At 47.6% G+C, this 13,264-nt stretch overlaps 1 protein-coding gene across 1 annotated transcript; it reads left to right on the forward strand.

Moving 5' to 3' along the window:
- Nucleotides 1–1,048: 1,048 nt before the first annotated feature.
- On the forward strand, nt 1,049–11,058 carry LOC146019908 (nmrA-like family domain-containing protein 1). The gene is made up of 5 exons (XM_083152556.1): nt 1,049–1,132; nt 4,051–4,289; nt 6,817–7,066; nt 8,763–8,953; nt 10,706–11,058. The coding sequence occupies exons 1-5, from the start codon at nt 1,093–1,095 to the stop codon at nt 10,883–10,885; spliced, it is 900 nt and encodes a 299-aa protein (XP_083008682.1). The 5' UTR covers nt 1,049–1,092; the 3' UTR covers nt 10,886–11,058.
- Nucleotides 11,059–13,264: the final 2,206 nt, after the last annotated feature.

Raw genomic sequence — 13,264 nt, forward strand, 5'->3', positions numbered from 1 at the left:
TCATGGGGGCGGGGATTGATGACATCACCCATGCCCCGCCCCCAAAACGAAGCCTCTAACCGCCCCCTTTCACTCCTCTCCGGGCTTCTCCCGGAAAGGAGTATGCCAAAGTCGGCAAGTATGCGTTGAGGGGGTAAAATTGGGGGTCTGGGGAATACTTTACATTGAATCCAATGTAAAATAGGGTCCCAGGGACCCTATTCACATTTGATTCAATGTAAAAATCGGGTCGATCGCGTCAGTCGCATCGCATGCGATTTGGCGATTTGGTCGCATGCGATGCGACCGACGCGATTTTTCCGACACGATCACCCCGATGCAAATCGGTGTGGCCGTGCTAGGAAACAAGTACCCATCTTTTTGTCCATGCAAGTGAACCAATATCAAGTACCCATGTTTTGTCCATGCAAGTGAACCAATATCAGGCACATACAGTATAAGCCTGCGAGCAGGGCCCTCAGCCCTCTCTGTCTGCCTCTTATTGACGCCCAGTCTTGTCTTATCACTGGTTTGTTCCCAGCGGTGATATTGCATCAGCAGAATATTAGTAAATGTTAATAAATAACTATATTATCCCCATGCAATAAAAATAGAACTTATTTAAGACATATGTATTAAGCCTGGTGAAGTGATAAAGCGGTGATAACATGGAAGGTGATGAAGATGCACCAGCCAATCAGCTGTGTTAGGAGGTGATTGGCTGGTGCGTTATCACCTTCCACTTTATCACTTCACCCCGCTTTATACATCTGCCCCTTTATTTCCTTTGTTTCACAGTCTGGTGCAGAAGGTGCGGAGGACAGGATAAGAGTCATGGGAGGACAACATGTTGCAGCTGTGCCAGGGGAATGTGACTGTCTGCTGACTGCTCTGTACAGGGGCTCACTAGAGTTTGGGACCAGGGGCTGGTTGCCTTGGCTCGTCCCCCGTTGCCTGCAGCCACTGCTGAGTCACAATGACATTGGGCAGCAGCTGAGAGTGAGGGGAGGGGGGTGACCCGGACTGTGTTATATAACCAGTTCCTCTGCTTTCTGCTTCATTCCTGCAGTGTCTGCTGCCACAGAGGAATACACAGCCCCATCCTCACCCACCATGTCTGGGAAAAAGGTGATTGTTGTCTTCGGAGCCACAGGTGAGTGGGGTTCCCGAGATGGTGCGGCCTGCTGGGGTACAGATGCAGTATCAGTATATGCTGGCGGAGTTTGGGAAGTATTACAGTATGTGGGGATTGGTACTCTTTCTATACACTTTCTATATAATTCCAGGGCCCCAGCTGTTTCCCCTCTCTCCATCCTTATGTAACCCCCACCTGGGGATGTGATCGCACATTACACAATAATGTGAATAAATGAGGATGTCCTGCAAAACCGCGACCTGGCCATTGTATGGCTGAGAGAGGGCAGGGGAGGGCGCGACCTTATGCTAATTACACATTGTTATTGGGCTGATTTGCCAATTTTTGGGGGATTAGTGTGATTTTTCGCATAGTGTGTATGAAAAATCTTTTTGGTTAGGTGTTAAAGTGGAGGAAACAAGGTGGAGCTGAGTTTCACCACCTGTAATGGTAGGTGGAACTCAATTCTGCCTCCACCACAGCCCTGCACAATAATTCCAACAGAAAAGCCTGTCCCATTGGATTATTTTTATGGAACGGTGTGTGCACTACTACTGGGGCATTATGTGTATAAGATATGCTACCGTGGGTATTATGTGTATAAGGGGCACTACTGCTGTGGGTATTATGTGTATAAGAGGTACTACTGTGGGTAATATGTATAAGGGGCACTACTGCTGTGGGCATTGTGTGTATAATAGGTACCACTGGGGGCATTATGTGTATAAGGGGCACTACTGGGGACATTATGTGTATAAGAGGTACTATTGTGGGCATTATGTGTATAAGGGGCACTACTGCTGTGGGCATTATGTGTATAAGAGGTACTACTGGGGGCATTATGTGTATAAGAGGTAATACCGTGGGTATTATGTGTATAAGAGGTTTTACTGTGGGTATTATGTGTATAAGGGGCACTACTGCTGTGGGCATTATGTGTATAAGGGGCACTACTGCTGTGGGCATTATGTGTATAAGGGGCACTACTGCTGTGGGCATTATGTGTATAAGGGGCACTACTGCTGTGGGCATTATGTGAATGAGCGGTACTACTGTGGGTATTATGTGTATAAGAGGTTCTACTGTGGGTATTATATGTATAAGAGGTTCTACAGTGGGTATTATGTATAAGAGGTTCTACTGTGGTATTATGTGTATAAGAGGTTCTACAGTGGGTATTATGAGTATAAGGGGCACTACTGCTGTGGGTATTATGTGTATAAGAGGTTCTACTGTGGGTATTATGTGTATAAGGGGCACTACTGCTGTGGGCATTATGTGTAAGATGTACTAGTATACAAGCTCAGAATGGGGCACTTGTCTTTCCTATTCTGGATCTGGATCTTTGCTCTCCGGTGCCCCAGGTCTGGATCGGGGGGAAGCTGTGTGTCACTGGGCAGTGTGGGATCCTCAATGCTCGCTCTAAGGAGTTTATTTACTAAGATGGGAGTTTTATTGAAGATGGGATGTTGCTATGGGCAACCAATCATATTCAATCTATTATCCTCTAGAAAATGCTAAATAAATAACTAGAATCATATAGGTTGCTACGGCAACATCCAATCTTCAATAAAACTCCCATCTTAGTCAATAACCCCCCCGAGTTTCACCTGGCACCTGTCATATGGTAACATGTTATCACCATCATACTGGTGATGGGTACGGATGTCAACGGGTCATGTATTACCTGCAGACCACACACCTTGGTGCTGCAGCATCACAACAGCCGTCCTCCCGCTTCCACATAGTTCTCCACAGATAATCCTGCCAGCCGGGGGCCAATAGTAGCAGTTGGGGGGAAGGGGTGCAGTATAATACCTGGCAATACTCACATATGTGGACAAACTTAAAATTGATATGAACTTGACATTAACAGTTTTAAATTCAGTAAATCATTGTCCTGTAGACATTGCCGCTTCCTGGCTGAATAAAGAATTGTATCTAGGCATGCATGCTGAGAGGCATCGCTGCCCACTGAGACACACTGCTGCCCGCTGAGACACACTGCTGCCCGCTGAGACACACTGCTGCCCACAGAGACACACTGCTGCCCCCTGAGACACACTGCTGCCCGCTGAGACACACTGCTGCCCCCTGAGACACACTGCTGCCCCCTGAGACACACTGCTGCCCGCTGAGACACACTGCTGCCCGCTGAGACACACTGCTGCCCGCTGAGACACACTGCTGCCCGCTGAGACACACTGCTGCCCGCTGAGACACACTGCTGCCCCCTGAGACACACTGCTGCCCGCTGAGACACACTGCTGCCTGTTGAGATACACTGCTGCCCATAGAGATACACTGCTGTCCACTCAGACACACTGTTGCCAACTGAGATACACTGCTGCCCACTCAGACCCACTGCTGCCCACTGAGACACACTGCTGCCCACTGAGACACACTGCTGCCTACTTAGACACACTGCTGCCCACTGAGACACACTGCTGCCACTAAGACACACTGCTGCCCACTCAGACACACTGCTGCCCACTCAGACACACTGCTGCCCACTTAGACACACTGCTGCCTACTTAGACACACTGCTGCCTGCTGAGATACACCGCTGCCCACTGAGACACAATGAGGCCCACTCAGACACACTGCTGCCCCCTGACAATGCTGCCCACTTAGGCACACTGCTTTCCACTGAGACACACTGCTGCCCACTAAGACAAACTGCTGCCCCCTGAGACGCACTGCTACCCGCTGAGACACACTGCTGCCTGCTGAGGCACAATGCTGCCCACTGAGACACAATGCTGCCCACTGAGACACAATGCTGCCCACTGAGACACACTGCTGCCCACTAGGATACACTGCTGGTCGCTGAGACGCACTGCTGCCCACTGAGACACACTGCTATTAAAATGTTTGTGTACATTACTATGTTCTCTCTTGTACTGAACTGTTTGCCTATAACCCTCTCTTGGCAGGAGCTCAGGGCGGGTCAGTGGCCGCTGCACTAATACAAGATGGCTCCTTTGCGGTCAGGGCAGTGACTCGGGACACCAGCAAACCAGCAGCTGTGCAGCTGAGGGAGGCCGGGGCGGAGGTCGTGTCCGCGGATCTGGACAATGAGGAAAGTCTGGTGGCCGCACTGACCGGAGCCTATGGGGCATTCGTGGTCACCAACTTCTGGGAATACTTCAGCAAGGAGAAGGAGATAACCCAGGTAATAACCCCCATGTACCCGGCTGTGACTATAGAGAAATACCAGCCACCACGGCAGCCATACTTATTATTCTGAACCCCCATTCTGTAATGGGCCAACTTCCCCTGAAAGAGTTATGGTGGAGTCCCCCAGTGGCAAACATGGGATTTCTATGTTATGAGGCGGGTTTTTCCAAAACCAGTCTACAGCCTCCCACTCTGTGGAACATTGAGGCAGGTGCGGGAGGCTGGGGGAGCACTAGAAGAACCTAGTAATGACACTGGAAATTAATGTACACATTGGTCTATATACAGTAGCGCACACAGGGGGTTTCTGAGTACCCAGAAACCCCCCAGGAGTCTTAGGCTGAAAGCTGAGGGTCCCCTCTTTCCATGGGTACAAGAATTTTAAAAATCGTCCCTTGGGAACCGGAGATATCTGACTTCAAAATAGTGGTCCCCATCCAAGCCTGTTAATTGCTGTTCCCAGTCAGATATTTCAGGTTCTGTCTGACTTTAGGAGTTTTCCTGAGGGTATATTCCAAAAGCTGGGACTCTCCCCCTTTGATGGACATGAGTAGCTTGTCTCTACTGTCACCTGGTATGTAGTATTATATTCTCGTGGGCAGATTGCTCTGCCTCCTGAACTCTGATCCTCTAGTCCCCAATACCATTTGGTAGGTGGGATATATGTGTGTGTGTGTGTGTGTGTGTCTATATATATATATATATATATATAAATATATATATATATATTATAATTATTATTATTATTTATATACATTTCGTCTATCTATAATACTTTAACAGACCCCGCATATACTGGGTCACCTAAGTGTCCATCTCCGAGCTTTGCTCCGCCCCTCTGGAAACCCCCTTCTGAAAATCCTGCATTTGCCCCTGATATATACACTGGATACCATATGGAATACAGTAATAATATCTAACACTATAGACGGTCCATAGTATAGAATGTACCAAACAGTTAAATAATAAAAATAAGTGGTCAGGAAAAGGTTAAACAAACCATAGTAAATAAATGCATAAGCATAATAGAACCAGTACTGTACTTTCTAAGCTCACATTCTCCCACCTCATGGTAAGACTCCTGTCTCTTGTTCCTGGTAGCTGCTCTCTGGACTCAGAGCCACCCAGACAGCAAACTTGGTGGAAGCTGCTTCCACTGGGCACGTACAGCAAGTCCGCTCTAGTATTATATACCAGGCAACTGGAAGCCCCCTCTACGTTTTCCTATGTTCCCCTTTAACCTTTGATTTCATAGGTGTGGTGAAATGATATTGAGTCAATCTTCCATTTTTTTTTTTTAAATACATAAGCGTAAAAGCAACGAAAAGCTGAATATTAGCACAGCTTATTTTCCTTCCAACACTTCTGATCCCCTGACTGTTCTTCTTATAACAAGATTACACTGTAAAATCACTCAGCTGATTGGATGAAGCCATCCCGATCAGCGCCAGGGCATTCACCCAGCTTGACCTCCGTACACTGTGCAGCAGCAGTGACGCTGAGACTCAGATGAAGCCCATCTACAGAATCAGGAGGTCAGCATCTAATATATTAAACTGCATGAAAGATGCAACCTCCCGATCCAGCGAGATATTTCCCAAACCCCAGGCAAGTGAAAAAAAATCCACGATAACTGTCGGATTATGGGGTTTATTGGATAGCCCTCTTGGGATCAGTTTGTTGCGGTAAATTACCCGGTTAATTGAATATGCAATGTCTTCCTTCGGCAACAGTTAAAACAATGATGAGCAATCAGCTTCTTCTTAATTGCCCAAACAAATAGGTTTTTATTGGGGATTTTGTCACAAAACCTTATGCATCATATATTAGAACTGTCTTTTCCTTCATACAAAGAGACCCCATAACTGCTGTAATTAGGAGGCCATTTGTGTATCTTGGAGGGATCAGCCTAAAACTATTGGTTTAATGGGAATATTTCTGCAAAAATGAAAAATATTTAAACTGATCAGTGTCCCTGCAAAAATTTCTTTCACTTTCTGTTAAGGAGTAATTTGGTTCATCGAGTGGCCTCTAGTGGTCACTGGTGGTACTTCACCACGTAGTTTTGTTAGTACTTATATGGAGTAAAATATAAAGGAAAAAAAAACTAGGGTTAATCCTTTTTAAATAACATTACTAAACCAACACTCGCCACTGCCTTAAAGTAATACTGGATTGATCAGATAAAGGAGCGAAAGATTTAGGGGCACATTTTTTTAAAGCTCCTAAAAAGTGGGGATGTTGCCCGTAGCAACCAATTAGATTCTGTCTGTCATTTACTAGGATGCAACAGAGTAATGGTAGACATAATCTTATTGGTACTGGATGCTATCTATTATCTTCTAGAAGATACTAAATACATAAGAAGTAGATTCTGATTGGTTACCCATAGCAACATCCCATGTAAAATAGAACTCGGATCTTAGTAACATTTCCCCTTAATCTCTCTCCCGTATCCGTAGTCATTGTATAATTTGCATAAATTGCCCAGAGCGTTGATGAAGTTCTTTCTTCATTTCCAGGGAAAGTTGGTCGCAGATGTAATCAAACGTCTTGGCCTGACCTTCGTGGTCTTCAGTGGCCTAGAGAATGTGAAGAAGCAGACGGGGGGAAAGCTGGAAGTGCTCCATTTCGACGGCAAAGGGGAGATAGAGGAATATTTTAGAGAGATTGGAGTCTCTATGACCAGTGTGCGGCTTCCCAGTTACTATGAGAACCTCCTCACCTTCTTCAGGCCTAAGAAGAACAAGGACAGTGACAGCTACTCTCTGGGTATGGCAACGGGGTAATGCATGGTCAAAGTGGGCCTAGCAGCTGTCTGTAAGAACACCGGAAGGTTTGGAGACTGGGGGGACATGGTGGTCGGGGACATGGATGGTTTGGAGATGTAAATAAGGTGGGAATCCAGTTTCCAGATAACAGGTTCCTACCTTGTTGTGGTCAGTATAGAACGGGTTCCAGACAGCTGACAGACAATGTACAGTCAGACAGTCAATAGGTAGACACCAAAAGTTAGACATGCATTAGTCAGACATTGACAAAAGTTAGACATGCATTAGTCAGACATTGAAAAAAGTTAGACATGCATTAGTCAGACATTGACAAAAGTTAGACATGCATTAGTCAGACATTGACAAAAGTTAGACATGCATTAGTCAGACATTGACAAAAGTTAGACATGCATTAGTCAGACATTGACAGGAGTTAGACATGCATTAGTCAGACATTGACAAAAGTTAGACATGCATTAGTCAGACATTGACAAAAGTTAGACATGCATTAGTCAGACATTGACAAAAGTTAGACATGCATTAGTCAGACATTGACAAAAGTTAGACATGCATTAGTCAGACATTGACAGGAGTTAGACATGCATTAGTCAGACATTGACAAAAGTTAGACATGCATTAGTCAGACATTGTCAAAAGTTAGACATGCATTAGTCAGACATTGACAAAAGTTAGACATGCATTAGTCAGACATTGACAGGAGTTAGACATGCATTAGTCAGACATTGACAGGAGTTAGACATGCATTAGTCAGACATTGACAAAACCAACACAAGTAAAATGTTGACATGAAAAATCAATATGTGTACATGGACACCGTATAAGTGTGGTTATAGTATATTAGAGCTACAATGTCTAGAGGTCTACAGTCATATGGTCGACCACTAATTGTTGACAGTCAAATGGTCGACAGGGTCCAAAAAGCGACAATCAAAAAGGTCGACGGGATCCAATGGTCGACAGTGAAAAGGTTGACAGGGTCCAAAGGTCGACAGTGTCAATATGTCAACAGCCAAAAGTTCGACATGAAAAGGGTCGACATGCAATATTTGTACAAAATTTTGAGTCGACATGTGCCGACAGGCGGTATTTCATGCCCTACCATCCACTAGGGCGTGGAGGGAAAATATAATAGTGTGCCGAATGCAGCGAAGCACCGAGCCCGAAGCATGGTGAGCGTAGTGAGCCATGTGAGGGGACGGCATACACTTAGACAGTGTCCATGTCGATAGACAGATTAAAAAAAAAAAAAAAAACTCTTGTCAATCTTAACCATGTTGACCTTTTGACCATGTCAACATTTTGGCTGTCAACCTATTGACCATGTCGACCTTTTCACTGTGAACCACACATTGATTTTTTCATGTCAACATTTTACTTGTGTTAGTTTTGTCACTGTCTAATAATGCATGTCTAGCTTTTGGTGTTTACCTATTGACTGTCTGACTAGACATTGTCTGTGAGCTATACCACACCCGTGTAGAACATCTCCTACTTGTCCATGATGTCCCCTGAGGTGGACAAGGATTGTAGAACCTGTAGCCAATCAGATAATTGGAATGCTCACAGCAGCACAGATTATTTTAGATGACAGTGGTGATACAGCTGCAATATAATGTGAGGAGAGGAATGGAGGTATTTTCACGTGTTTTATTGTCCTCTCCAAAATGTCATTCCAGCCATCCCCATGGGTGAAGTCCTCCTGGATGGGTTGTCTGTGAAAGACTTGGGTCCTATTGTCGTCAGTATCTTGAAGTCTCCATCACAATACGCCGGCAAGGACATCGGGCTTAGCACGGAGAGGCTGACAGTGGAGCAGTACGCAGCTATAATGTCCAAAGTCACCGGCAAGACCATCAGAGATGCCAAAGTGAGTATTGGTGGGACAGGGCTCTGCCAGAGTCTGATGGACCCAAGACACAAGAGGAGCCAGTGGAGCTGGGATCCACAGCACTGCTAGAGTTACTGGCCAATGGCTCTAATGAAACCATTACAGTCACTGCAACAGAGGGCAGTGAAGATATAAAACAATAGGCCTGATTAAGGTTAGACTGTTAGAGGACAGGCTGCAGGTAGGAGAGAGTTAGGGTTAGGCTGCAGGAGGGAGTCAGGGTGCAGCAGGGGGGTTAGGCTGTCTCTGTGGATGGTTAGGTTTTCATGGGGGAGCTTAAGGTCAGGCTGCAGGAGGGTAGACTAGGATTAGACTGTGGATGGGGGAAGTTAGGGTAAAGTTGTGGGAAAGTAGCTTAGGTTTAGGCTGTGGGAGGAGAGGTTAGGGTTAGGCTGCAGGTAGGGGATGTTAGGGTTAGGTTGTGGGTGGGGGAGGTTAAGGTTAGGGTGCAGGAGGGGAGGTTAGGGTTAGGCTGTGGGTGGGGGAGGTTAAGGTTAGGGTGCAGGAGGGGAGGTTAGGGTTAGGCTGTGGGTGGGGGAGGTTAAGGTTAGGCTGCAGGAGGGGAGGTTAGGGTTAGGCTGTGGGTGGGGAAGGTTAAGGTTAGGGTGCAGGAGGGGAGGTTAGGGTTAGGCTGTGGGTGGGGGAGGTTAAGGTTAGGGTGCAGGAGGGTAGGTTAGGGTTAGACTTGATGGGGAAGTTAGGGTAAAGTTGTGGGACAGGAGGTTAGGTTTAGGCTGTTGGAGGAGAGGTTAGGGTTAGGCTGTAGGTGGGGGAGGTTAGGGTTAGGCTGGAGGTAGGGGAGGTTAAGGTTAGGCTGCATGAGGGTAGGTTAGGGTTAGACTGGATGGGGGAAGTTAGGGTAAAGTTGTGGGACAGGAGTTAGGTTTAGGCTGTGGGAGGAGAGGTTAGGGTTAGGCTGCAGGTAGGGAAGTTAGGGTTAGGCTGTCTGGGGGTTTGGATTAAGGCTCTGGGTGGGGAGGGTACAGTTAGATGGCAGGAGGGGTAGTTAAAGTTAGGCTGTGTGGGGGATTAGATTAAGGCTGTTGGTGGGGGGGTTAAGGTTAGGCTGCAGAAGGGTGGTTAGTCTGGGGGAAGTAAAGTTAGGGTTAGGCTGTCCAAAGAGGGGGATGGTTTGGATTAGGCTACGGAAGGGGTGAAAGCTACGGATCCTGTTGGAATCCCAACTGCCAAGATTTCGTACCCAACCCATTAAATCCTAGAGAAAACATCAACGTGAATTGAATAAATGAGATAAATTCTAAGACAGAACCAGCCACTATTTAGTAAGTTCTAACCAATCTCCTGGATTTCATCCAAAGGGTTGATTCTGCAGTTGGACAGTCTGATCCAGCTGAGAGGATGTCCGTGCGGACTGGATAAGAGTCCTCCTGGTACACTGGTCCTGGTTCCCCTTGGCAGTGAATGCTGTGGTGTGCTTCTGCTGTGTACTAAGCCAGGGAGAACTGAAACAGCAAATATCAACATGTTTCAACCCTTGAGCCTGTCTACAAGGGATAAAATGCCTGCTTTCCGCTCTCCCTGCGCTACAACGCAGCACCGGTGACCTACATCACTGACCACCACCGTGGAGCCTGTGTCTTTGGAGGACTCTTAAGCTGTGTACCAGGTCCCATGGCATCTCGTGGATATCTCGGCAGACAGATACATCATATTGAGGGGGTAAAGATTGAGGGAGTCCGCTAAATGTTATATATGTTTCTGTGCCGACAGATTTCCCCTGAGGTCTTCGAGAACCTGGGCTTCCCAGGAGCACACGAGCTGGCCAATATGTTCCGATTCTACATCCTGGGACCCAAGCGGGACGTGGACCTCACCCTCAAACTCAACCCCGCGGCCAGGAAGTTCCAGCAGTGGATGGAGGAGAACAAGGACGCTTTTAAGGACCTGTGAATGACTTACTTGGCGCTGGCTGCATACTATAAGACATTTTGTGGCCATGTTCCCTGGACCATGAATGTGACGCGGACCCTCGCCCATCGCAGTGGAAACTGTTTTACTTCTCTCTTTTGTTTCTCTTGGTTTTTTAAAGTATATTTTATTAATAAATACCAACAACAACGGAACCTTTATCATATATGAGTAATACAACTTTACAGGGCTGATTCTTTAGCTGCTTTGGCTCCAAGTGCATGCACCCCATCTCCCCCCCCCCCCCCCCGCACCTAAATTGGGCATTTAGATTTTTTTTTTTAATTGTCAGTGCCAAAAAGGGGTGGGAACTTGCTACAAGAGGCGTGACCTTGCAAGAAAATAATACCTTACACCGGCACCCGCAGGCATTGGCCGCCAATCCCGATTTTTGCCCAGGGCCGGATTAAGGTCTGTTGGGGACAATAAACATATGTGTTCTCTCTTACCAGAACAATTGGCGTAACAGATCGCTCAGCACACATTGCTGGTTCATCCAGGGCCACCACTAAGAATCGTGGGGCCCGGGACTGACCTTCAGTCCAGACCCCCTCCCCCGCGTACCATTATGCCCCCCCGAGTACCATTACTTACCTAGCTGCGGCGGCGCAGCATCTCCCTTGTTCCTGCATGCCTCCACTCTCTGCATGCAGCTCCTCGGGAGCGCACACTGCACAGTGCAGCCTGCAGAGCGCCGAGCCCCTCTGTGTCCTAGGCTCGGCGCTCTGCAGGTTGCACTGTATATTGTGCGTACCTGGCTGGGGGGCCGCCGGGTGTGGGAGGTGATGGTTGGCCGCGAGAGTTGGGACCATGCCGCTGTCGCTGTGGGCAGCTGCCCAGGCCCCTCCAGAGGCCTGGGCCAGCTGTACCCACAGCACTCCCTTGTCAGAGGCCCTGGGTGCATCGCTGTGTGCTGAGCGATCTGTGCTTAACTACATCGCTCAGCACAAAGGAACAGTCATCCAGTGTGTATGGGGCATAACTCTCTCTACACACGTTACATCTGCCCCACCTGCAGTGCAGTATGGTTTTGTCAATTTTCAAAACAAATTTGTTCTGAGATCAGGTCTGAATCAGGCCCACAGTTGCTGGCTGTGCGCAAAGAGAAAATAAGGGAATGTTTCTCAGGCTCCAGGGGAAAGATCAAAATTTTTATTACTAGTTGCAGCCTGTCAAAATGACATCTTCAGCAATGTACTTTTACGTTGAGCTGTGACAGTTTTTACTTTCACTTTTAGCCCACAAAGGTGACAAACTCTCCACCTCACCCACAGTCCCTATCTGCTCCTACCTCCAATCTGTCTTTACAGCTCCCTGTCTCCATATCCAAACAGATCAGTGTCCCTGCAAAAATTGCTTTCACTTTGGTGGTTGCGTGGCCTCTATTGTCAGCGGTGGTACTTCACCTCATAGAGGTGAGGACTGGTATTTAGCCCTTTATTTAAGAGCTTGCAGATGGCACACCATTATCCCACCCATACTATAACAGCAGGATAACACAACACCCGCTATCGCCCCCATATTGTCCGTCAGACCTGGCTATAGTCCCTGACATCTGGGTGTGGGACGCCGGCGGCAGGTGTGTGGCGGGATTAGTGTACTCAGGTAATCCTCCCTGCGGAACGCCTTTGCCTTATGCACAGTAATAGAGGATTATGTGGTTGGATGGAGCTGGCAGTAATTGTTATTTGCTCCCTGCTTGGTACATTGATCTCCCAGCGCTGCCTGATGGGAACGCTGATATAAATACTGGCGGGTATCTGTCCCTCTCTATACTGTCACTGCTGGGTCACTATCAGGGTGTACTTATTCCACCAATAACTGCTCCCGGGGGGAAAAGGTGATATCCCAGAAAACAGGTGGATAGGAGAAGGGTGCTGGGTACTTGTGTATTATCACGGCGCCCCCGTTTCCATCGCATGCCATTGTACAACCAAAAATTTGCGTCGCATCGCATGCGATGAGACACGATTATACCCGATTTTAAATTGTACACGCAACCAGACCCGATTTTACATTGTACACCCACCCTGATGGGTACTGACAACGAGGGGCAGCAGTACGCGTCCTCCGACTTTTTCACACCCCCACTATCCACGTCAGCGTGGAGTTGATTTTATATAGTGTGGAGAGCGCAGCAAGCCACCGAGCCTGAAGAGTGGCGAGCCCCGCGAGGGGACGCGTAATACTTGTGAAGTAATGCGCGTCCGCTCGCCACGCTTCGGGCTCGGTGGCTCTCTGCGCTCACCACACTATATAAAATCAACTCCATGCCGACGTGGATAGTGGGGGTATGAAAAGGTCGGAGGACGCGTACCGCCGCCCCTCGCGGGCTTGCTGCTCTCGCCACGCTTCGGGTTG

The sequence above is a fragment of the Crinia signifera genome, chromosome 7 (genome assembly GCF_055691185.1).
Source record: "Crinia signifera chromosome 7, ASM5569118v1, whole genome shotgun sequence".
NCBI lineage: Eukaryota > Metazoa > Chordata > Amphibia > Anura > Myobatrachidae > Crinia > Crinia signifera.

Coding starts and splice junctions, on each gene's coding strand:
- LOC146019908 (XM_083152556.1), top strand. CDS start 1,093: ATGTCTGGGAAAAAGGTGATTGTTGTCTTCGGAGCCACAG. Junction 1,133..4,050: donor TGTTGTCTTCGGAGCCACAG/GTGAGTGGGGTT, acceptor CTCTCTTGGCAG/GAGCTCAGGGCGGGTCAGTG. Junction 4,290..6,816: donor AGGAGAAGGAGATAACCCAG/GTAATAACCCCC, acceptor CTTCATTTCCAG/GGAAAGTTGGTCGCAGATGT.